This window comes from Dermacentor andersoni, chromosome 1, assembly GCF_023375885.2.
Source record: "Dermacentor andersoni chromosome 1, qqDerAnde1_hic_scaffold, whole genome shotgun sequence".
NCBI lineage: Eukaryota > Metazoa > Arthropoda > Arachnida > Ixodida > Ixodidae > Dermacentor > Dermacentor andersoni.
Window position 1 is genome coordinate 358,800,264 of NC_092814.1, and position 24,776 is coordinate 358,825,039.

General features: G+C 48.5%; 1 protein-coding gene across 1 annotated transcript; it reads left to right on the top strand.

Moving 5' to 3' along the window:
• On the top strand, positions 1–23,575 carry LOC126516605 (uncharacterized). The gene is made up of 6 exons (XM_050166724.3): positions 1–528; positions 2,443–2,552; positions 13,925–14,034; positions 20,064–20,222; positions 21,696–21,793; positions 22,436–23,575. The coding sequence occupies exons 1-6, from the start codon at positions 389–391 to the stop codon at positions 22,845–22,847; spliced, it is 1,029 nt and encodes a 342-aa protein (XP_050022681.2). The 5' UTR covers positions 1–388; the 3' UTR covers positions 22,848–23,575.
• The last annotated feature ends 1,201 nt before the right edge of the window (positions 23,576–24,776 follow it).

Here is a 24,776-nt window from a genome sequence, read left to right on the forward strand (position 1 = left end):
CGCAGAACGCACTGACACATCGAGCGCATCGAGGAAAGAGCTTAAAGCATCGAACGCTCCTCTCCATAACAGCTTGTGCTGCAGCGTGTTCACTGTTCAGCGCTCCGCTTCGTGCTCGTGAAGTGCTCATGGAAACGGCCATGCTCAAGAGGGTGGCGTCGCCGAGGCGTCTTCTGTGGGCGTCGATTAGCAGGGCTGTAGAGCGCGCGCGTTCGCCGCCTTTCGTTGATTCGACCCCTTTAAGGAAGAGGCGGAAAGCCTCCCACGTTACCTTACAGAACTTCCAGGCTCCCGTGATCACGAAAAGGGCACTATTACGCCGCTAGCACAATCTCCAAGAAACTTCGTGCGGCCGTATCTGACATCTGTGCCCAACGTCATCGCCGAAATGGTGACAGCGGCTCACTATAAACTGTTGCTGGAGACCCTCATGTTTCGCACATGTCAAAATGGAATCGACCTCGGCAATGGGAACGCCGAGACCATCATCGGCAGCGATGGCCTTCTGTCGGCTTGCGTGCACGCAAGGTATGCTCTTAGCTCAAACGCCTGTTTAGACATTCCTTTCGCTGTGATATTCTTGCTAAAGCGTTGGGCGTGTTCGGACTGCTTGGGATGACGGAAGAAAGTTCACTAGAAAGTTTCAATCAACGCTTAAACAATGTAAGGGCGAACGATGCACTACCATTCATTTCTGTTCGAGGTATAAACTAAAAATTATGGTGTTTTACGTGCCAAAATCACTTTCTGATTATGAGGCACGCCGTAGTGGGGGACTCCGGAAATTTCGACCACCTGGAGTTCTTTAACGTGCACCTAAATCTAAGCACAGGGGTGTTTTCGCATTTCGTCCCCATCGAAATGCGGTCGCCGTGGCCGGGATTCGATCCCGCGACGTCGTGCTCAGCAGCCCAACACCATAGCCACTGAGCAACCACGGCGGGTGAGGTATAAACTAGAAACTGTAATTGGTGTGCTGCTCAATGGCTCGCTTCGCATCTTTTACAGCGAACCTGTTAGCCTCTCGATAGTCGGCGTTTTTCGTGTCAGCGTCCATTAGCAAAAAATCTGATGGATGGCCAAGCTGCTTTACGAGTGGAACGCGACAGCATTTAAAGATCCCCGACTGCTTATCGCGCTTCCCGGCAATTGCAGCCTATGTAATCGTAATGTTTATCGCGAAACACTGGCGACGAATGCTGTGCACGACGGCAAATTTTCTGGTAGGAACGCGGCCTCTTGCGTGAGCCGTTCCCGGACGTTGTGCACAGCCGCGTCAAAAAATTAAATCATTTATAGGTTTCTAATAGTTTTGCGCTTTTAATATGTCGGTCTGAAGATTTAACGTAAACGCGTGCGCTGTCGGTGTTTTGTTTCATGACATTTGTTGTGGGCTGTCATTCTCAAAATTTAGAGAAACAACTTAGTCAGGAATGTAAGGCAAGTTATGAGCAACTTTAGTGCTATAATGGTGTGGCAATATAACCCGCATATTCCACATGTCATATAGCAAGGCGTCGCATATGAATACATCTACATATCTACGGAAATTTTCGCTCACGGGCGGGTCCCTCGGCACTGGATTTTCTGCAACATGAGGCCCTTTGACGCAGTCGTGTTAAAACGTACGTGGGCTTATCCCGGTGGCAGGGCAGGAGCAGTGGTTCGTACCCCCATGAGGCAGAGGCTTCAAGCACTCGGCAAAGTGAAGCGAAAAGTGCTTGCATTATATGGAATCCCGCATGCCACATACATAACGCAATTCGTTTCAATAGAGAACAAGCCCACAACAAGCATCCAAACCCCATAATTGATAAGGCGCTCCTGATAATACCAAGGTCGAAGCGCTCCCCGCATGCGTTTCCCTGTAAATACTACTGTAGCGCAAGCTGCCGCGGCGACCGCAGCTTGCGACGCGCTGAGTGACGCCTGTAGCCTTTCGTCCATAAGAGAACCAGCCTAGCAACTGATTTCATTGTTGTAACACCCCTATGAGTACGCAACGTACAGTTAGAACTCCCGAGCAGCAGCGTGAACATGAGGACTGTTAAAGGCAAAGAACGGCAATACGACCAGTAGCGGCCTGATGCCGAAATTACAATTACTTCCCTTACTCTAAGGCAGTAAAGCATTGTGCACCCCCCTCAGTAGTTCTAGTGGTTTTCAGCAGCTTCGCTAGACATCCACTTTTGCAGGGTTGGGATGGTGATTCAGTTCACGCCCCTCCTGTTAGTCTCGCCATCCCTTTTTATCCCATTTATTGGTGCCACTGAGGTCTTCAAAGACGGTTATTGGTCTAAAGAGGTAACAATAAACGCATTACAGATATGAACAGTCAAATTAAGGGAAGAATGTACATACACCAGTTCTCAATATACCAGACCGTCTGTGCCCATGAAACGTTCATTGGGGTGAAAGAAAATGCTTTCCTCCCTCTTGCAGTTCCCGCTGCCTTCACGTACAACTTCAGGGGATGGAAGTGCTGCAGCGCTACTTCGTCTCCGTGGACGTTCAGATTTATGAAGAAACAAGTGGTTCGTCCGACGACGTCTGTGAGTTCGAGGGCGCATCTCATTCCTGTTCAACTTTGGTAATATTTTTTATTCTATGGCCCTAGAACCATTGTGGCAGGAAGAAATTCCCTGTGGCCAACGTAATAGCCACTTAGTAGTGACGCTGAAAAAGGCAGAAAACTGATTGACGAAACTAGCGTTTATTGGGCGAACTTGTACCCTTAAAAGCAGGCTACGCTCAAAAAACGATAGCTGCGAACAGTCGGCGATCGTCGAAAGTCTGATCTGCCGGTGAAGCGCGTCGGCTTTTATACACGAGCCATCGAACGTTCCAGGGAAATCGCTGGTGCCCACGTGTCCTCCAGAAAGTTCTACATTCCGCGTCGTGCATACATGCCATCCGATTACAAAAGGTTTGGTGGCAAGACAGCGGATAGAACCATCGATAACATTCCAGAAACTTCTTATACATGCTGGCGTGTCCCGCGCTGCGCGATAACGTTTGGTAGACGGTGAACAGCAGTCACCCGAAAGAGCTAAACTAGTCCACGGGTCAATGTCCCCCTCCCAAAAAGCATTGTCCCGGTGTTACAAACATAACAGGAAAGTGAAACACAAAATGACTCTTCTCAAAGAAACAGTCCAAAGATAAGTCCATGTGTCAATAGCGTAAAAAAAAACACAAGGCTCCTGTGACAGGGGCTGGTCCACGCTAGCTTGGCGTCGAGCCGAGCGTGCAAGCATTGGTGACTTACTGAGGCTCGCTGTTCAATCTCTTAAACACTTTGATGTACTATTAGCCCCGAGAACGAACTACAGGGGCGCTGCGAGCGCCGCTCGTGTGACGTCAGGGCAAGTACTCGCGCTTATCGTCTGCTACAGTTCGGGGGGTGTCCGGGCACTTTCTGCAGTGTTTTCGTTAATTCGCTCTCCTTCCCTCTGCTTGTATACTTATGGTGGTCGTCTCCAATATATCTTGGGGAAGACGACGAAGTGTCTTCTTGGCAGAACACTTGTTTCTGTGCTCTGTGAATTTTTGGTAAAATCTTCGGCTTTCGAGGTGCCTCGCCTCCCCGTCTTGCAGCCATGGACCCGGAGCATGCTAGAGGCCCGCCTGGCCAGACGTCATCACAGCCGTCAACCGCAAGGAAGCGAGTTGGCTCCCCCAGTGACACCGAAGACACCGAGCTGTACTCCATGTCGGACGACTCATCCGACGACGGCTTCATACCCGTCCGGAGTAAGAGGGCGAGAAGAAAAATCGTCAACACAGCGCCGTCAACTCCTGCGAGCACAACGACTATGAAGTCAAGGCCTGCGCGCTGGCCAAACGTCATCATCTATATGCCGGAAGAGCCATCAAGCAACCTACGATTGCTGAACAGGCAAGCCCTATCCATTTTTCTGGAACGTGCGGTGCCGGATCAAATTAAAGATATAAGAATAAATCCACGCAAGAATATACTCGCCATAGATGTGTACAACGCGACTGCGCTTGGAAAACTTCAAGCGATCACGGAGCTAGGCGGAATCAAAATGCGCCCCTTTATCCCGATCGACGACACATCCATAGCCGGTGTGATTTACGACATCGACATAGCCATTCCTAATGATGACTTACCTAGCCTCATCAAGCCGGCATACGAAGGCACGATCATTACGCAAGTGCGCCGCCTTGGGAATACGCGCTGCGTAAAAGTAATATTCAAGGGGGATTGTATCCCATCCCACGTTAAAGTCGGACATTTTCGACATCCGGTTCGACCATTCATCCAGAAGCCGCTTCAATGCCATCAGTGTTTCAGGCTAGGACACGTCAAGGGCGTGTGTCCCAACTCGCTACTGTGTCCCCGTTGCGCTGAACCTCATGCAGAACAGACCTGCGGTGCCACGGTCCTGAAGTGTGCCAACTGTAGCGGCCCTCACGCGGCCTCGTCGAAAGACTGTCCCCGCATCAAGAGGGAACGCGCGGTTCTCAAGCAAATGGCCAGAGACAATTCGGCCCACAGGGAGGCAGCCAAAGTAGTCCGGCGTCGGCGTCGACGTCGGCACCATCGTACGTCTTCGAAGAAGACGCATGCGCGAAGTGACAGTACCCACTCCTCTGCGGTGCCAGTTAGCCGCGCCGCGAAAGGGCCCACCACTTCCACGAAGGAAGCAGAAAAGACTCTATCTTTAGAGGAATGGCCTACGCTACCGAGCCGCTCCCTTGCGAAAGAACCTCAGAAGGTCGGGGCCCCACCTGATCCTTCTCCGGCCATGGATGATTCACCCAAAACAGACCGTCAAGTCATCTCGGTGCTACGTTCTCTCATGGAGGCCATTCGAGCGCTTTTAGTGGACATGAGGACACCATCTGCTCGAAGCGCACTTAAAGTGTTGGACGCCTTAAGCCCAGTGCTTGCATCCCTCAACTAGAAAGATGGCTACTCATACCCCATCCTTCCGGAAAGAAGTCAAAGCAGCGTCCGTCATCCAGTGGAACGCCAGAGGGCTAAAATCACGAATTTCAGATTTTCGTCAGTTTGTCTACACCAATGGGTTTCCACTCATCGTCATTTGTGAGCCCAACTTGTCGAAACCAATAAGACTGTCAGGATACGAGTTTATCATGTCATCAACAAACGGTGCATGCAGCAAAATCGTCGTTTTTGTTCGTCGTGAACTCACCTATGTTTTGCAACCAATTGCGCCCCACGACGACAATCAATATATATGCATCACAGTTAAAAAGAACAAACTCTTGTTTACTCTCATAGGCGTGTATATATCGCCTTCCAGCAATTTCGATACCAAAAGATTTGAGGATATCTTGAGTGTTTGTCCCGCCCCATGGGTCATCATAGGAGATTTCAATGCGCACCATCCAGCATGGGGAAGTACAAGGACAAATGCAAGAGGACGAAGATTGGCAAGTATCGCCCACAACTATGGCCTTACTCTCCTGAACGATGGTAGCCCCACCTTTCTTCGAGGCGTGACATACGGCAGCTGCCTCGACCTTGCTTTCGTCTCCAACTCTCTCGCCAGATGTGTGAAGTGGTTTCCAGACATTGAGACACATGGGAGTGACCACATTCCCACCTATCTGAACATCAAAGGCTTGTCGTCTACATCAGGCTCACGGAATACCATTCGGACGATTCAATGGGCCAACTTCAAATCTGAGATGGAAGATGCCTGCCGCGAGGGCCTACCCTCTGGGTTAGAGCAAACGATTAAAATGACGATGCAAAACGCCACTCGCATGATGACGATCTCTTCCACGCGAAATGACTTCGACATAGAATTAGAGCGACTTCGAGCGCTTCGTCGCCGGGCGGAACGTCGATATCGACGTACAAAATCAATCCATGACCTTAGGGCAGCCAGGAGGATGCAAAAGAAGATTCAGCGTCGTATGGATAGATTAGCGTCGGAACGGTGGGCAACGTTTTGCCAGACACTCGACCCTCGCAAGCCACTGTCTCACATTTGGAAAACGGTGCAAGGTCTGCGTTGCCTTCCGGAACGGCGTTTTCCATTCAAGGCGCTAGCGCTTTTCCAAGGGCGGCAAGACATCGATGTCGCAGAAGACTTTTGTGCGCGGATCGCAGACCAAGCGACTCGTCCAGATCCTCCAGCCCGAGCTGACGTCCCCCATTCCCGTGATTGCCGCATGGACCTTCCTTTTACAATGGAGGAGCTCGAAGCGGCACTAGCTCTCTGCAGGCGCTCATCATCTCCGGGTCCAGATGGTATATCATACCGGGCCTTGTGCTATCTCGGAGAGTCCGCACGGATAGAATTGTTGAGCCTTTACAACTCCTCATGGCAGGAGGGAAATGTTCCTGACGAATGGAAAGTAAGCCGCCTGGTGCCACTCTTAAAGCAGGGCAAATCCCCATTAGAACTCACCTCTTACCGCCCAATAGCACTGGCCAGCTGTGTAGGAAAGATAATGGAACGGATGATCCTTGGCCGCCTGGAATGGTACCTTGAATTTTACAAGATTTATCCGCTTTCCATGGCTGGTTTCCGACGTGACCGCTCTTCCATCGACAGTGTAGTTGATCTCGTTTCATATGTCCAGCACGAAAGGTCCCGTAAGCGTTTATCTGCAGCTTTATTCTTAGATGTGAAAGGGGCATATGATAACGTATTACATGAGGCCATTCTCGACGCTCTTGCGACGGTTGGCCTAGGTGGTCGAGTTTTCTTGTGGATTGCAAGTTACCTGTCTGCAAGATCATTCTATGTGTTAACTGACGATGGCCCAACTACGCGACGCTATACCAACAGGGGCGTTCCTCAAGGCGGTGCTCTCAGCCCGACGCTATTCAACCTCGCTCTTGTTGGACTTGCTGAATGCTTGCCAACTACCATCAAGATTTCAACATACGCTGACGACATCTGTGTCTGGACTTCGGCAGTCACACGTCCTCAGATACGTGCGCGACTTCAAAGAGCGGCCACTTTGACAGCGAACTACTTGTGTAAACAGGGTCTCAGCATTTCACCTGAAAAATGCGCACTAGTCGCATTTACTCGGAAACCGATGACGCCTTATGTCATCTCAATCAATGGGCGGACCATTTCCTATGTCCGAAACCACAGATTCCTTGGCGTCATTATTGACCGAGACCTCTGTTGGAGCCCACACGTGGCCTACATGAAACGGCGCCTGACAGCTACTTCCCAGTTGTTCAAATACTTGACAGGGAAGACGTGGGGGATGTCAGTAGACGCAATGCTTAAACTCTACAGAGCTCTCTTTCTCGGTTTTTTAAGATACAGTCTACCTGTACTGAACAACACCTGCAAGACAAATATTCGTGTTCTGCAGGCAGTACAAGCTCAAGCACTCAGAGTCTGCCTTGGTTTGCCCAGATGTACGTCAACAGAGGCGACTCTTGCGATTGCTCGGGACCATCCAATGCGAACTCACATTACGGTGGAAGCCCTGAGAACGCACATCAGACATTTTGCACGTGCCCCCTATCACCACCTTGCAGCACTACCTTCGGACAGGCACCAATCATCATTCTCTAAAACTATCAACAAGTACAACGACAAACTTCCCTCGGGCTTCACCGCTGCATCTAAACCATCGATACCCCCTTGGTGTCTTATCAGCCCCACAGTACATCTCAGTGTACCAGGAATCGGAAAAAAGTCTGAACTGTCGTCGCCTGTCCTCAAACAACTGTCTCTGCTTCTTCTGCACGAGAGGTACGCGGACAGTGAACACATTTATACTGATGGTTCCACAAACACCCAGTGTTCGTCCGGTGCTGTGGTTGTCCCAGCAAAAGCTATTACCATCAGCTTCAGGACTGACCACCCGACAACGTCGACATCTGCTGAACTAGCTGCTCTTCGCGCTGCACTCCGTTTCGTCAGTCGGGAGCCACCTCGACAATGGTCCATCTTCAGCGACTCAAAGGCAGCCCTACAATCTGTACTATCAGCTCTGCGTCGCGGGCCATTCGAACAGCTCGTATTCGATATTAGATGCCTACTCCATACATCACAGGAGAAAGGACACCACGTGACGTTTCAGTGGCTGCCAAGTCACTGCGGCGTCACTGGAAACGAAGACGCCGATAATGCCGCTCGGGCAGCTCTTGAAGACGCACAAGAAGAGGCCATACCGCTTTCACGATCCGACGCAGCTAGCAGACTTCGAGTGCTTGCACAGGAGATGACGCTCTCTTCATGGTGCACACCAAACAGCCAGACCAACCAGAGCAACCGTCAATACCACCTGCCCTCTTCGATGCATCTCTATATGCCAACTGGACTCCGCCGAAGCGAGGCGACTCTGCTTTATCGCTTATGGTTAGGGGTGGCTTTCACGAAATCTTACTCATTCCGCATTGGAATGGCCGACAACGCTCTCTGCAATGCCTGTCTTTGCGAGGAGACGCTGCAACACATTCTGTGCGACTGTCCTGAATATAATGTTCAGCGACAGTCCCTGGCATCCGTTCTCGCGCACCTTGACACTAGACCATTGTCCCTCGACACGATTTTCACATGCCGCCGACAGAAGACATCGCAGGTGAAGGCGACGAAGGGACTACTTCAGTTTTTGAAAGAGACGGGATTGGACAAGCGGCTCTGACAGTGTTATCACGTACAATGCCAGATTGATGGACTCTACCGGACGCTGTTTGTGTGCTGTGCTATGTGCTCTCTCTCTCTCTCTCTCCCCCTTCCCCATCTTTCATCGCCCCCATCCCTCTCCCATGTGTAGGGTAGCAAGCCGGTTACGCTAAACTGGTTAACCTCCCTGCCTTTCCTTCTCTACTTTTTCCTTCCTTCCTTCCTTCCAATATATCTTCACGGCGTCTTCGTTCGGGAAAATTTATTCAAAGAGTTTATTTCTTAGGCGACTATACAGTTCTTAAAGGCAACGCTGCAGTACCAGCCGATGGAGCGCAGACCAGCCCAGTGCGGCTTTTTCATGCGTGGATCGACAACCGCAAAAACGTAGCATATAAAAATCCAGTTATGATACCATACCAGCAGCGGTGCAACAAATATATCACAAACGCTGGCTATATGACTTCTACAAGTGCAGTACTCGAGTATAGTTTAGGCATTGTAACTTGATTTTGATCAGCTACAACAGGTTTGCTCACGACGAGTAGTTCATGGTTTAATACCGAATTTTTGCATTTCTTCAGAAACGCTCGGCAGTAACATTGAGACTTCACTAACACTGCAGTTTACATTATACCAGCCCAAATTGCTTCAACTACTCAAAATTACGCGGTTCTTCAGCTGTTTAATGGCTGTAATTTGAAATAAAGCTAATTGAGGCTTACAGCTGTTTACAGAATACGAAAAGGAATGTACCAATATATACTCCTTTTACCGTGCTACACGTTCAATTTACTTTAGCAATTTACTGGTGTTTGTTGCTTGAGGAATATACATGACGAATTTGTTTGGCGATCTGACAGAGGCCGCTAGGCCCAAATTTTTTGTGAAATACGACTTTTGGACCGTAAGGCTGCAGCCAGAAAGAAGCCGAACCGTCTTTCATTTGTAGTATGGGACACATTGAAGATATAGTTCCCCGGTGGAGGGTCAAAAATCAAGTGAAATATGTACGGCTTGCTATGTCTTCCTTACGAAGGTTTTCGAGGTTCTATTTTATGTACTGACGAGGCGAATAATTCTCCGGTTGTAGTTAAACAACGCTGGATCGAGACATGGTGAAGCAGAAGGTGCTTGAATTTTTCTTTTCTAGGCAGCCTAAGCTGCGCTGCAGTACTCGAGTATAGTTTAGGCATTGCAACTGGCGCTGTAAAAAACTGCTTTATGGTTTCAATTCGAACTTGTACGGCAATGATGGGTTTCGCGAACAATGCGTGCCTCGCCATAAGTACAGTCCGTTGCTAACGTTATTCGAGGTCTGCGCCATATTGTCGATAAAGGCTACTGAGGGCCTCCATGAAACATTTCATCGCTTGCTATTGATTGGCTCTCAACCTTAACCACGGAACGTTCCTTTCAAGTGATTGCTACTGTGGTATTTATGAATTACCTATGTTAAAATTCTACATTACACACCATCGGGTTAGCAGCCATGAGCGATTCGTTTTTATGGGGGCTTGTTTCAGAGAGCGGTGAAAGTAGTAGCAAACTTTTTTCATACGAAATGCGCGCCTAACTCTTTGTTTTACGCATTACGAAAGTGCCCATACTTGACTATAACAACTCACCAGAGTAATAAGAATCATGATGAAGAGCTTCGCAGAGTAGTGTCTTTCTAACACGAACACGTTGACACCAAATACCAAGATTTTTCTTCCATGTAAAATGTATTTCATAGTTAAGTACTAAGGGAATGTTACGTATTTAGCGAAGCATCGTACACAACTTCGCGTATTGAATTTGCAGACATTCTTTTTTTTACGCAAAATTTATGGACAGACACGGCGCATATATGCATTGCAAAACCAGTAGAGCCCTTCAATGCTACATAGTTTACGATATCCAAGCCGCAAACTTTCTCGACTCACGCGCTTTTGAAGGAACAGTGGTTCGGGCATGGCAGCAGAAAGAAGCCGACATGGCTTCTATGGCTCGAGCCACCCATACCCCAGGCATACACGAAGGCAAAGAGCGCGCGTGCGGCCGCCGAGTGAGCCGGAGCGAGCGGCGTCCTCGCCGTGACGTCACTCGCGAGAGGGCGCCACTCCAAATTCTCGCCGCTAATGGTTGTGAGCAAGCCCAGCATGGGTGAAGCGTTCAGGTAAAGCTAATCAGTGTAAAAGTACTCGCAGGAAGAGGCTGCTGGATGCGCAAGTGGTATAGCTTGGGCGCCTCGCATGCAGCTAAGAAACTTCTGAACGTGGCGCTCCAAAGGAGGGCGGACAAAGCAAGGCCGAGCGCGACGGAGCATGGCTAAAGCAAGGTCGTTTTAATTTACAGGGAACTGTGTGGAAGGGCATAAGCCATAACTTCCGTCAATATAAAATATTATTTGTAGAGGTCGTACGGATTCTGGAGTCGGCCATTGGTGAAGTCGTGCCTATGATTAAAGCATTCTGCTAGAAGTGAATAAGGCATTTTCTACTTTCACGAACGCTTCTTTTTTTTTTTTGTCACATGTATGAGAAAACAATGCGTTTCTTTAAGTAACAGTATCGGTGCCTAATTGGGTTAAGCCACGTCCTGCTGATAAGCACGGGGCCGACGTTTAGATTTCCGGCTCCGGTAGGAGCGTCACATGCGGAATGCAGGCATTCATGCGCTTCAGTGTTGCCATAGATTCCGACAAGTGAATATGTTCGAGCAAGTGAGGTTATTTTCAATTCGCTGGCTATCAACCGTAGCGAGCGCATTCATGCTTCAGGACAAGTCGGATTGAAGCGGAAGGCATGAGTGCCACCATGGACGCTTGAACGTAAAGCTATTCCGAACTGTTTCCATTGCATTTCTGGAATCAGTCCTGCATGATTACTCAAATTTTTCAGACATCCCACTTCACCTGTCTCTGACGTCACAAAGACCGCAAAGATTTTATATGACGTGCACACACTGATTATACGTGATTAGAAGAAACGAAAACATATTTACGTTTCTACACATTTTTCTGCCATTACTACTCCGCTAGATGTCAAATTTTCAGGCTGAGCCCACTTCTGTATGAAACGCGATGTCGCAAAACTGCGAAAGCTCAACACGTCAAAATGGCGTGCTCGCATTAAAGATGCATTTGTATGCTGCATAGAACTGTTTTTAGAGCGCAGCTCTTAGGCTCCCGTTCCTGCGTTGGTGTCGGCGGCGCAAACGAGCACAGCCAAAGATGAAATGGCGAATGCGGAGCGAGAGATTCAAGACGTCAGCCACGCATGGCGGAGAGCAATGTGAGCGGCCCCTCGTACTCGCGGGAAACTGGTGTCATGCGGACCTGCCCGACCGCTCGATGCGAACGTCTCAACCAGACCGCTTCTTTCGTACTATCGTCTGAGATCTCGCCCGCGCTTGTTTGGTTTACTTGGTTTGCGATTGTTTTGTAATCTGATTGTACGCGCGACACAAACTGTGTAGTACTTTCTGGAAGCCACGCGGCACCAGCGATTACACTTGAAACTTCGGCGAGTCTCGTATAAAAGCCGACGAGCTTGACCCGCAGGTCAGATTTCCGACGACTGCGCACTTCTTTGCCTCAATAGGTCGCGGAATGAAAACACGTATAGAGCTGCGCTGAAATGTCGCATTAGGGAGTATCGTAATCGTCGGTGAAATTTTATTTCGGAATAGCCTGAGACTGACCCGTTCCGGAAAGAATAAAAACTGTCTGCCAACAGATGATTCCAACACTGGCGACTCGGAGCTGCTGGCCAACACCAATTCATTTGCGCCTAATAAACATTTTCGTTTGTATGTATAACGTTGTCGAGCTCTTGCTGCACATTTACGCTATCGCTCTGCCAACTTCGCTGAGGATTCGTTTCCGCTGCACTCTTCACCTTCCATTGCACTCCGCCTCGATTTTCGACCAGACACAAGCTATAAGCAAGGGGAATCGGGCAAATCAAATACGCCAGCACCACCCTCCTCATTCGATTATCTATACTTACACTGCACTAGCTCGGCCCCACCGAAACATTTTCTACTGCTTCGTGCTCCTCGCCTCTTGTCGGGCAATTAGATGAGAAACGCCGGTCAGGTAGGCAATGCTATTTGTTTTGAAAGTAAACAAAACTGACCGCCTATAAACGAGGAGAGCGTTTGATTTGTCGGTTCAAACAACGCTGCGGGTCACCGCCCGGTGCTTACATCGGCGGTTACGTAAATTTGAAGTCAGGAGATTGGAATAGTTATACATTATAGGGCCCATGTTTGACAACGTTATTTCTTAGCGTTCATGCGTTCTACATTTAAGCTAACATAGCTTACGTAAGTCACATAAATGCAATGCGTTACAGAGAACGGTGGGGACGAAATGCAGAAACGCCCGTGTGCTGTGCACTGGCTGCATGTTATAGAACAGCGGGGGGTCAAATTAATCCGGAGTCCCACACTACTGTGTGCCTCGTAGTAATATGGTGGTTCTGGCACGTAACACCCCCCAAAATTATTATTTTTAATATTACACATTCTTGTAGGCTTTTGCTGCTGCGATTAAATTTTTTGGGGTGTGGCTGGATACGGAACGGCCAGCAACGGTAATAATCTTTGACAATGAATAAAACGAAAGTAAATTGTAAACAAAGCTCTTCATGGAAGGTGTAGGATACCTTCTGTTTGTCTAATGTATTCATGTCTCTCATAAGAATAGTTTTATTTTTGACTCCTTTGTTACTGAAAGAGAACCCGAGTAATGCATGACTGCTGCGACTGTTATGATAGATAACTTGCAAAATAGTGCGCACCCTCTTCTGTACAGCAATCGAAAATGGACAATCTGGTTGGAAAACAAGGCATATTCCCGTTATCGCTTACGATGATACTAATCCTCCTCGGTGATATCTGACCGCCTCTCGGCCAGCTGAGTAGAGCTGCATCTTTTGCGTTTTACGAGATCGCGATAACGCGGCTTACAACTCGCGCTCTTCAGCACTGTGCCGTTACGCGTTGGCACCAGTCTGCGAAGACTTATTTTTTCTTAAACAATGAGGAAAAGCCCACAATAGCACTTCCGTTTAGAAAATGCCTTTCTCAAACATGCGCAGAATATTTTTGCAAATGGTACATTTTTCTAGATAAGTCAGTCGGCAAATAGACTATACTGTTTCAGCTTTCATTTCTAATTTTTAATACTTCCTCTCGGACTCGCCAATTCTTCAGTTTTCGAAGTTTCTCGCTTATTTTTTAGCTTTCCTACTGGCGTTATTATTCGTCCCCTATATCTACGAGTGTGGAGCGCTCTGTCTTGCTTAAAATATGTGCCTTCACTTTTCACGCAGCGTCGTATGTAGCACTGCAGCCAAACCTGCTGGATGGTTTCGGTTGGGCCAAGTCCACACTGCACCTCGACTTGTCTGCGCATCTCAAGGAAAGGTTGCGGACTTCGTCGGTGAGTGCTGTGGCGCGTATTATTTACACCATAAACTAAGTGAACAGAAAGGTGCGTTTGCGATTTGCATGCACACATTTGGCAGCAAACTTAGAAGGGCTATAATGCATACGGCTGTCTTAGGTCACGGAATTAGCGTGCGCAAGCCGAATCGTGCTGTAGCTGTGATCATAGATCCTGTGAAGATGCAGGGGCGCTAACAATATTAGCATTTATGATCGTAATGGGCCTTATTTTCATCAATCTCCTATAAGACCACTTGCCATGAACTAAACAATGAACGCTTCATTGCGTGTGTGGCCATGCATACTGTGAAGTTGTCATTTTTCAGTCCTTTCCTCCGTCTCATTTGGCGCGGTAGCACAGTGACTATGGTTTTGCGCTGCTGACCTAGCGGTCGCGGTTTCCATCCCGGCCGCAGAGGCCACAAACGCTCCGAGACCGTCTAGTGGGCGCACGTTAAAGAAACAGAGGGGGTCAAAATTAATCCGCAGCCCTCTGCTATGGGGTCTCTCGTAATCACATCGTGGTTGTGGCACGTAAAAGCCTTTGGATTGGATTGGAACAAACTTTATTTGTGCCTGAAGTTGGGCACTCGCTCACCCCGACGAGGTCCTACGTCATCCTCGAGGTTGCCGTTACTCGGCGCGGTTCTCCGCTCGCTGTTGCCGGCTCGCAGTGTCCCTGCCTTTCGAGCGCCCCGAGGACCTGCTGGACGGCCCAGAGCTCTTGGTCGTAGCTCCTCGCGACTGCCTCGAGCCGCGGTGGGATCGTTCTTGATCTTGCTTCTTTTGGATTTTTTTAGGCAGTCCCACAAGATGTGCGTGTAATCTGCCGTCTCCTCCGGCAGACTATGCACTTATCGGTCGGGTATGTCTCGGGGTACATGCGATGCATCAGTCCCGGGCTCGGTAGCGATCCGGTCTGGAGCTGTCTCAGTAGTACCGCCTCCACTCGACTCAGCCTCGGGTGCGGGGGTGGGAGAGTCCTGCGAGCCAGGCGGTAGGCCTTCGGCATGTCGTTGTAGTCCGCCATGCGCTCCTTGGCTCCGAACCACGTCGGACGGTTTGTCGCCGGGGCGCGGTTGGCTAGCGCTCGCGCCGCTGCGTGTCTCGTCTCATTGTGGCTCTCATTGCGTTCCCACACGTCACCCGCGTGCACCGGGAACCACTTGAGTCTCCCTTTTCTGTCTTGCAGTTTGGCCACTCGCAGTACGCGCTCGGCCTCCCTGCAGATTTGGCCTTTGGCGAAGTTTTGCACCGCCTGTCTCTAGTCACTCAGCACCGTGTGGCAGTCTGTGTCGGCGATGGCCAGGGCGATGGCTACCTCCTCCGCTGGTTCCACTCCGGCGCTTCTCACGCTCGCTGCCGTCCTGAGAGTCTTGGCCCTCGCCGCTCTTCCTTTGTTGAACTCGGGATTCATGTTCTTGGGTATGGGGTCGATTCTGGTTTGGCGTCGGACCTCTTCGGGGACGGAGAGCTTCAGCTCTGCCTCCTTCGAGCGTCCTATTCCCAGGTCGTCCAGTATCTTCCTTCCGGCTTTGGTCGTAGACAGCCGCTCCAGTTGAGAGGACCGTTGCGCTTCGGCTATTTCTTCGAGCGTGTTGTGTATCCGGAGTTGTAAAAAGCTGGTCGTGCTCGTGGACTCCACCAGGCCCAGCGCCGTCTTGTACGTTCTTCTGATGATCACGTAAAAGCCAAGAATTTAGTAGAATCTAAACTTGGGGTGAGTGGGTGGTAATTCATGTCTCGAAAAGCTCCTGTCTCGTGTTCTTCTTTGCCTACGACCTCGTCTATTTAGCGCTGTAGCTTTTAAAAGCCAAGAATTTAGTTTTTTTATTTTTCCCTTTCCCTAGTGCGGGGTAGCCAAGCGTGCTTTATCTGGTTATACTTTACCTTCTGGCCTCTCGTATCACTTCCCTCTCACCTCAACCAGTTCGGATTGCTTCGCGCACTTGAATACGGGTTGGGTAAAAAAAGTTGTGCTCCTGTGACACACCTTCGCGCCACTGCTGATTGGGGGCCCTACTGGGCGATGATTCGATTGGAGTGGTGTGGATGCGGATGGGCAGATGTTTTGTGTGACCCTCTAAATTGCGCGACTCTTGTAACGTCGATGGAGATGACGTCATGTTTGACGGCAGCGTTGAGCGCGCTTCAGGATAGTTGCTTTGTTAGCCGCCTCTACATTGAAATTTTTGTTGAATAATCGTCTTTGCGTTGCTTCACAAGCAGAACTGCTGTAAGTGGTCGGTGCCTTTCTCCGCCAGATTTCTTTGGCGCGAAAGGTGATTGGCTAGCTGCGCTGCGCACCGAATCCGGGATGGCGTCAAGAAGAGGCTCGCGGCGAGTGAGCAACACAGCGTCGTTGCCTTTCAGCGCCGACGAGTTGCATTGGAATGGCCTCCACTTCGCTTGAAGCGCATTTATATGTAGCTCTTCCCCGCTGGCATCGCAAAGCTTGGGAACGTACGATAATTCCCCGCCGTTGCGTGTGCTTTTTGGGTGGTACTATCAAGTCAGGGTGGTACTACCACTCGTGGGTACAATTTACTTTGTCATGGAATAAATACGTTGTAAGAAATTTGCGCACCACTTGCTATTTCCGGCATATCTGGTTGATTTATTCATGTTAATGTTGTTGCACATGCGCGCAAGTGGATCCGAGTAGCCCAGGGTGCGATTTTGTTCGCGATTAGTTAATCCCGTGAGGTAGCTAGCAGCGTTCTACCGTTGTTATCAGATTAACTCGCATTACAGTAGTGAGCTCATTGTCATTGTTAGTCGGTGTTAGTATACATTTAGGTCACAAAACATGTACTTGACAGAGCGCCGTTCCCTTAGATTGTTATCAGCGGTATAGTAAAAACGGGCAGCACTTATCGGCCAAGACCGCTGTACCTGATGTCAGTCGTAACAGTGCGATTATCTCCCTCGTTTTCTTCTGCCAATAACTGCAGTGGAGTGTCGGCTTCGACATGCGAATGCAGATGGCGAGCACAATTAGAGCTAGCGCAATAAAACTCGCATAACCAAGGACTCGGGACAGCAACAACTACTGTCGCCTAGCAGCCGTAAGTGCTGACAGCTATGGTTTGCAAGTACTGCATTCGGGTAAATTATCACAGTGGCCATCCTTTAGGAACGTGCCGAAGAAAACTTCCGTGGCCTGAGCTCTTGATCCCAGATGCGCCATACTGTATTCCGTAGAATAAAACACGTCCAAATTTAAATATAGAAAGCCGACGGTAACCGTCAGAATTCCGAAGCAATTTTATAGTCGCACTATTTGTGGTTGAAGTGTCGCTTTAACATTCTAGGGCATTCGATTCATTCATAGGGCACTTAACATTCGATGGTAATTACGCAATTACCATTGTAATATAGACGTGACGCAATCAACGGCAAAATTAAAGATCCGAGACTGCAGGAGAGTCGCTGCGATATATCGTATGGTGGCCGAGCGTTCTCATCGAAGGGAGATGGAACTCGTGGATAAGATTAAACGCTAGTCCACAGATTAAATTCCAGCAGGCGTTTTTTCGTTTTCTTCGCATTGACCACGCTCTGAGATAGAGAAGCGCCGACTCCGGCATTGGCCAATGCCCTTGCTCTGCACCTTGACAATGCAGTGAATCCTCTCTCCCTCAGCGTGTGCGGCATGCCGCCGTGCTATCTGCCTCAGCTGTTCTCCCTCTCCACAAGACCTGCGCGGTTTTTTTTCTTGTGGCGCAAATGAAACAAGGACGTAGAAGACAAAACATACACACACACACAGGCGTGTTATTTGCGCTACAGGAAAAAACAGCAAAATTTAACACCAACAAGCCTAAATATCTACACTGACAGACCTTCGGTAGTGATTCTCCCATTCTGCCTTCCTCCAGTCTGCTAGCCCTGATTTAACGCATCGTGTGCCGAAAAAAATCGTGTACCAGCCAGCTTAAGAAGTAGCTGTTACGGGGCGGCGTAGTATCAAGAACCAAGCTGCGTGTCAATGTCCGATTACAAAAACAAACAAAAACGCGCTGTCCATTGTTCCGTTGTTCGATAAGTTTTGCAAACATAAAACGATTGCTTTAATTTTTTCTGTACGAAATACTGCAGTAATCGGTTAATGAAAAAATTGAATTGCGTGTGTTGCCCAGTTTCCAGAGTATTTGTTAAATTGCAAAATTACTAACAAACGTAATTGATTATAAGTAAATCTAATTAGTCACGTACAAGCCTGATCACTACATTATTCTTATGTTACTGTTACAAGAAAGTAGCAGTCACCGTTGGGTGGCTACATCTTTCACAACTATTTATCTAAATAAAGAGGGTGGGTGGGGGAGACTTAAGAAATTATCGACTTTGTACCAATTTGGGTTGCGCTCAGTGTTTCCGCAGGAACAGAACTTTTACAGCTAAGGCGTTTCCGTAGATGAACTTTACGGTGGCAAATTGGGTTGTTTGTACTTTGGTTAACCACCCCTCTTTCGGAATCTCATTCCTCTCCGGCAAAGATTTAGTGGGCATTGGGAACAACATGCTACGAAATTTTCAGTTTTTAAGCGCGTGAGGAGCGCGGTTCTAGGTTGCTAAGCTAGCGTGTTGGGCCTTAAAACCATCCCGTAGTTAATTGCATTTTAGAATTGTAACGGTAAGAAAATTCTCGCAAATTTCTTTATAAATCTTCGCGCACGTGTGCAGGAGACCTTCTCGAAGCTTCGAATTGACCGTAAAAAAGTAGCTCAGTTGCACTGTTAATTTGAGGGCGTTATTTGTAAGTGGCTGCGCTTTCAAGTGCACCTGCTCAACAGCTGTAGCTCTGCTCGTATGTAGACCCGGCGAAGTGGGTGAACAAGGCCGGTGAGAAATTTTTACAGGAACTGGAAAAACTTCAACTGGAAAAGTTATCGTACAGGTGCCGCCTGTCTACCTTTCTACTGCGCATTAATTTGAGTCGCACATAGTCAGTCGCGCAAGGTTACCATACTGTTGTTTTATATATGCTAGAGTAAATGCTACTACATACATGTTTCACTTTCTTTGAAACCCTTACCTGTTTTCGTTGTAGCTACGTTCCGGAGGAAGACAAGTATTCCTTTCATACGCTACATCGCCGCATTGCCTGGTGTCTTTTATAGAACTTCCTTTGCCGGATCCTGTGGTTTCCAAAGTTGGCAATTTTTTTTTCTCCAAATTATGTCCATGCGTCCGATATCCGCACGACAGCATTTCTTCCTTTGCAGGAGGATATGGAGGCATTGCTTCAGTTTAATAAAGAACTGCTCTAAGCGCTAAGCATTCGATGATGCGCCATAGCATAAAGGCATATTTATATAAACCAGTGGCAAAGTTATTCCTAAATATTCTCTTCGGAAGGATCCATTGTGCTGTGTACGTCACGTTGAAAATCTGGTACCCTTTCTTCATATTGTCTGTAATCCAGTAGCAATACTCTTTTATCGTTTGGTCGTTCGGGCAGAGGTGATGCATTTCTGCGCACTTCAATTAAACTGAAACCTATGTTTGTCCTTCTAGGTTTCTTACCTAATCCGTTCTGTGTGGGTTACTTAAGTATGCCTAAGCCGTATCTTAAAAAAGGGGGGGGGGGGGGGGGAGGCGAAATAGAAAATGCTCGTGCACACTGATTTAGGGCCGCATTAAAGAGCCCCAGGTGTTCAAAAATTTATCCGGAGTCTCATCACTGTGGTGTGCCGTGTACTGAGAACGTGATTCTGGCGCGCAAATCACCGCCATTTATTTTGATGTGCACGTCAAATGTTACGTAAGGATTAGGTAATCAATGCAAACTTTAGACCACTCTTGTCTTTGGCAGCCCTAGAGTATTTTCAGTTTAATCCCTTTCCGTAGTAGGCGCACACTGATTTGTGCTTCTCGGAACCTCCTCGGGTATTTTCCAGTTTCTCTTCGTCGTTTTCCTTTTTTTTTTGCGCTACGCTTACGTTGAGCTTTTTTATCCATTGCTCTCGAGGAAATTTATGTGAGTCATTAATCGTTACTTATTACTCATTTCCCTAGTTTTGTCTTCGTGCGGCTCCCACACGCGCCGACATCCGCTACCAGGCGACGGTGCGCGTGCTCCAGCTGTCGGATGACTGCTGGCCTGTCGGCGCGAAGCCCGTGTTGATTCGCCTCAAAGACGGCTTCGTTCACGAACTGCTTCTGGACAGCCCCCAGGTGAGACCACGGTTGAGAAGGCAGCCTCCCACCTTTGCTTCGGCGGGAATGCACTGAGAGCGACATTGCATAATGGTAATATACATATATGTATGTATGTGTATGTATGTATGTGTATGTATGTATGTGTATGTATGTATGTATATATGTATATGTATGTATGTATGTATATATGTATTGTATGTATGTATATATGTATATGTATGTATGTATATACGAGCTTGAATTGGAAACTGGGCAAAGTTAGTCCCGCCAGAGAAATACATCGGTTACGTTATGCTTTTCTTGTAATCGGTTACACAGCAGTCCTCGCATAAACTGAACGCGGAAAAAGTAGCTTCCATTTCGGTATCAAGTCCCACTTAACGCAAACTCTAATGCGACAGCTACTTGTTCACAGCCTAAGAATAATTTCCAGCACTACGTTAGGGAAAGTTGCGGTGACAGACGCATGTCGCTGTCTTTCCGTGCTTCGCGAGTGTGCGTTCCCTAAGGCGTGGTGGGCAACGAAAGTATGTGATCCAAAGTGTGGAAGCAGCTAAAGTCCATGTATAAAAGGTATCACTCCACTTCGTCCTTGGTGCCGTTACAGCTCCATTGCCTGATGTAGCTAACGTTAACTGCGCTGACATACTCGGCGAGGGACTTAAACGGCTGCTCACCGAGAGTGGGACATTGCAAGCAGTCAAACGGGGTGCGCGGATCACGCAGAGAGAAGCGCCTCCCCAAAGATGTTACTGATCGAAGCTGCAAACACAGCTGAAATTTCGTACAAATGTCCGCGCCTCTTAAAGAAGCTCCTCGGCCCGCCCTCTAAATAACTTCACGCATAGAGCGCTGCCGCGTCGCGAGCGTAGATCCTGCAGTGAGGAGCAGCGCGAACGACTCTGGGACTTCCATGAGAAGCAAGGAGCACAAAACCGCCTCTGCAAGTGCGCCACCTTGAGAAAGAAAAAAGGAGACGGAAAGAAAACAGCAATTCCAACTACTTGATTTCTAGGCAGAAGCTGCGGCCGAAGATTTTGTGGCAATGGCTAGAGTGAAAGTTCTCGCAAATAGGTTTGTAAGTGCCTGGCATACGCATTACCTATTGAAGAATAGTACCCGCAGCGGTTGCCGAGTGGGTATGGCGTTGCGCTGCTGAGCTCTAGGTCGCGGGTTCGTCTCCGACCCGGGTGGTCGCATTTTGATGAGGTAGGAATGCAGAAAAGGCTCGTGTACTTGTACATTTAGATGCTCGTTAAAAAAACCAGGTGGCCAAAATTAACCCGTGGTTTTGCTCGCAGAACGCCAGAATTTAACTAATAGGCACGTTCGCGTACTGCCGTGACTAAAACACCTTCCCAGTGTCAGAATTATTGATCAAGCAAATAGTTACTTCCTTAAGTTCATCTTTTTCAGGCAGTGCAATGACGAATATAGGTGTAAGTCGCGGAATAACACTAAGTTATGTTGCTCGATCTTCCTCTGCAGACGCTGAACCGCCCAGCAGTGTTTCCTTGTGGAATGCAGGACGTCGCATCTCTGGGCGATCGCACACCGGTCACTCTCGCTTCGTTGAGACCCTACAGGTTGGTGAAATTATCATACTTTAGGAAATGACGCATCTGTTTTTTTGAAATGAAGTTTCTTTCTTAGCTGATACTTTAGTTCGCCGCAAAACATAAGGGCACTACTGTTCAATATCGTGACGTGTTGAAATTGGCCAATTGATTCTTTAGTGAACCAGAAGTGAGTAGCCTATAGTGGTCCTTGAGAATATTTTAACACGTAAACACAACAGGAAATAACGGCCACCATTTGTTGCATTACCGCGGCATTTCACATTTCTAAGGAAACGGCAACAATATGGCGAATATAGGTTAACTTGAAACGAGTGAGATTTTCTGCGCCATGAAGCATCTGTTCCCGCGCTTATACGGCAGAACGATAGAAAGTGTTCTGTCATGTTTCAATAATTCACTAGTCTTGCCATCCATTCGCTTGTCTAAAATAGTGGTCACGTACTGCATTGCGGAGGTAATTGAACCGTGGACGAACACTGGATGCGCCAGTCTGCACGTAGCGTTTCGAAAAGGGATTTGCTTTCGTCAGAAACAAGTCTTGGCCCTGATGACGTCTTCGCAGTAACGGTGGCTCGAGGCTGAAACTTCCCATGTTCGCCCGCCATTAATCAATGCCCGGTAGAAAAAAAATATCCTTGCTTCTTGCAGCTTCCCCTCGCCGACGACGTCGTTTCACGACAGCTGTCCGCGGCAGGAAGGGTTCTACGCACGGGGCAAGCCTGGACAGTATTTGTTCCAACGTGAGATCCTGGCCGAACCGGTTCCAGTGCGGTGCAATTACCAGGAAAAAGCGCACTTTTCTCGTTTTCATAACGTAATTGGGAACGGCTTCACGTCTGACGTCGCCGACTGCGACGACGATTTCGTTGTGGACAGGGGCCAGGCGACCTTCTTCCGAGACCTGGACCGTGAGGCCCTGCTGCGCCTAATGCATCTGGACCAGCGCCGTCCTCCGACCGCGCTGCTTCCGGGGAGCCGCTGGCCGCCGCATCGGCCTCGTCCTTGCGACGAGGGGCATCCGGCGGTTCGGCGTCGGTACCCGCGAGGAAGATCTCTTTGAGGGGCGCAATTCTTCGCCATCGGCGGAGCCCAGATTTTTTTAGCATTGTTTTACGCAACTTTTATTAATTTGTAAGTTTCTTTACCAGCATTTTATTAGTGTAATTATTTCCTGTACTTTAGTTTGTAACGTTATATTTTATTGTCTGACCTTGCGCCGTTATGTTCGCGATAAACGCATCGTAGTGGTGTTTGTGCTGTCGGTGTCAAATGAAACCCTGGCGCATGGCCGAAGGTAGTTTTCCCCGCCTTCTGTAGTGATCTTCTATGTCTGCGAGGATGCGCTCTCAAGAGGGTTGCAATTGCTTATGATTTCTTTGATGATCCTTCTCTCGTCTTGTCGCTAAAGCGGCGCGTCATAAAATGCTCCCAACTGTCTATACTGGTGCAGTAGCACATTGTTTGCAGCCGGTGCAGTTGAGGTGAGAGCGCTTGGCATCAAAGGAAACGGACACCACGATATGTCTCTTAGAAGCGCACCTTCGATTTCTGCAGACAAACAGAATATGCACGGCTGCCTCTGGTGGTCACTGGTAGAAGGCGCAACTCTACCTTCGGCCATGCGCTCCAGTTTTCGCATTTAGTTCCAAGTCGATATGAGCGTCTGTTGCTTTTTACATTCTTAGTTGACCTTGTTTGAGGGCATTCACTAATCTGTCTTAATTTAGAGCTTCTTGTGTTCCCTTCTTTACGAGTTTATCTGAAATAAAATAATCTCATATTGTTTTACCGTTTATCGAAGAGTGCCATGCGCAAACGTTCATAGCTGGCTGATTTGGCCGGCACCACGGTATGTCGTAAGCGCTACCCGCTGCTGCCCGTTTCCGACGTAAGGAATGCTTTTCGGCACTGAAATTCCGTAACTGGAAGATACTACAGAAGTCCAGACGGGGCCCTGCACACGTGATTCCCCCGTAGCAGCTATCTGCCTATAGACAAATCGAGAGCGCACGCGTCAAAACCGATCGCCGATTTTTGCTGTGCGGTCAAAACGAAGCTCGGAGCAATCCTACGCGAAGCTGGACAGGAATTTTCCGCAAAATTTTCTAGCGTTAGACAGCAAAGACTTATTTACGTTCTGAATTGTTGCAATAGTTTGCTTCAGTGCACTAATCATCTGAAGGTGGACCAGAACTGTCTTTTTCTAAACTTTACCTTTAAACCTAAGCAATTTACTTGCCTTTTATAATGTTCGAATCATTTATCCTAAATGTGTAGACCTCTTTGAAATTTCAATCTCTCGGTGATTCTCGCCACAGCATCATTGCGCGCACCTGTGAAAGTAGCGAGAGCAGGCACATGCGGGCCGTAGACCAGCCTCTTCGATAAACGACTCTATGTATAGTCTGTTTCATTGATCTCGACGTACCCCTTGCTGCTTATCCACATCCAACGCTGGAACAAGTGCGCGCTCGCACTTCTGAGCCAGCGCCGCGTAGCTCCCATGAATCGGCTGCGCTTGATCGTCTCGCACGGCTCGTGCGCGCACGAGATGGATACAATAAACGGTGGCGAGGTATAGGCGAGCTGTTAAGCATCGGCTGCTATTTTGCACAGAATAGGACTACAAGGCTGTTTGGGCAGAATACTCCGCACTCATGCGCGTACTCTTTCGGCTTTCGCAATGGCGCTCCGTGAGAAAGCGCTGATCCTTGGGTCAACTCTCCCGTGAAATTATTGCTTGGAGAGGAGGAAGGCTTTGTTGGAAGAAACACGGATAGTGCTCCAAGAAAGGGCGCGCATTCTACTGGCATATCTGCGAGAAACTAAACTGACCAACATTACGTGACCGATTCGACTTTGAAAATGATGCACAGCCCTAGCGAAGACGAATCCCGCCTGTATCACCACCACCATCCTATAAGTGAGTGAGAAAACATTATTTCGAATCGGAACGATTCGCGTCCGGCGAGTTAGTGGGCTTGGGCAC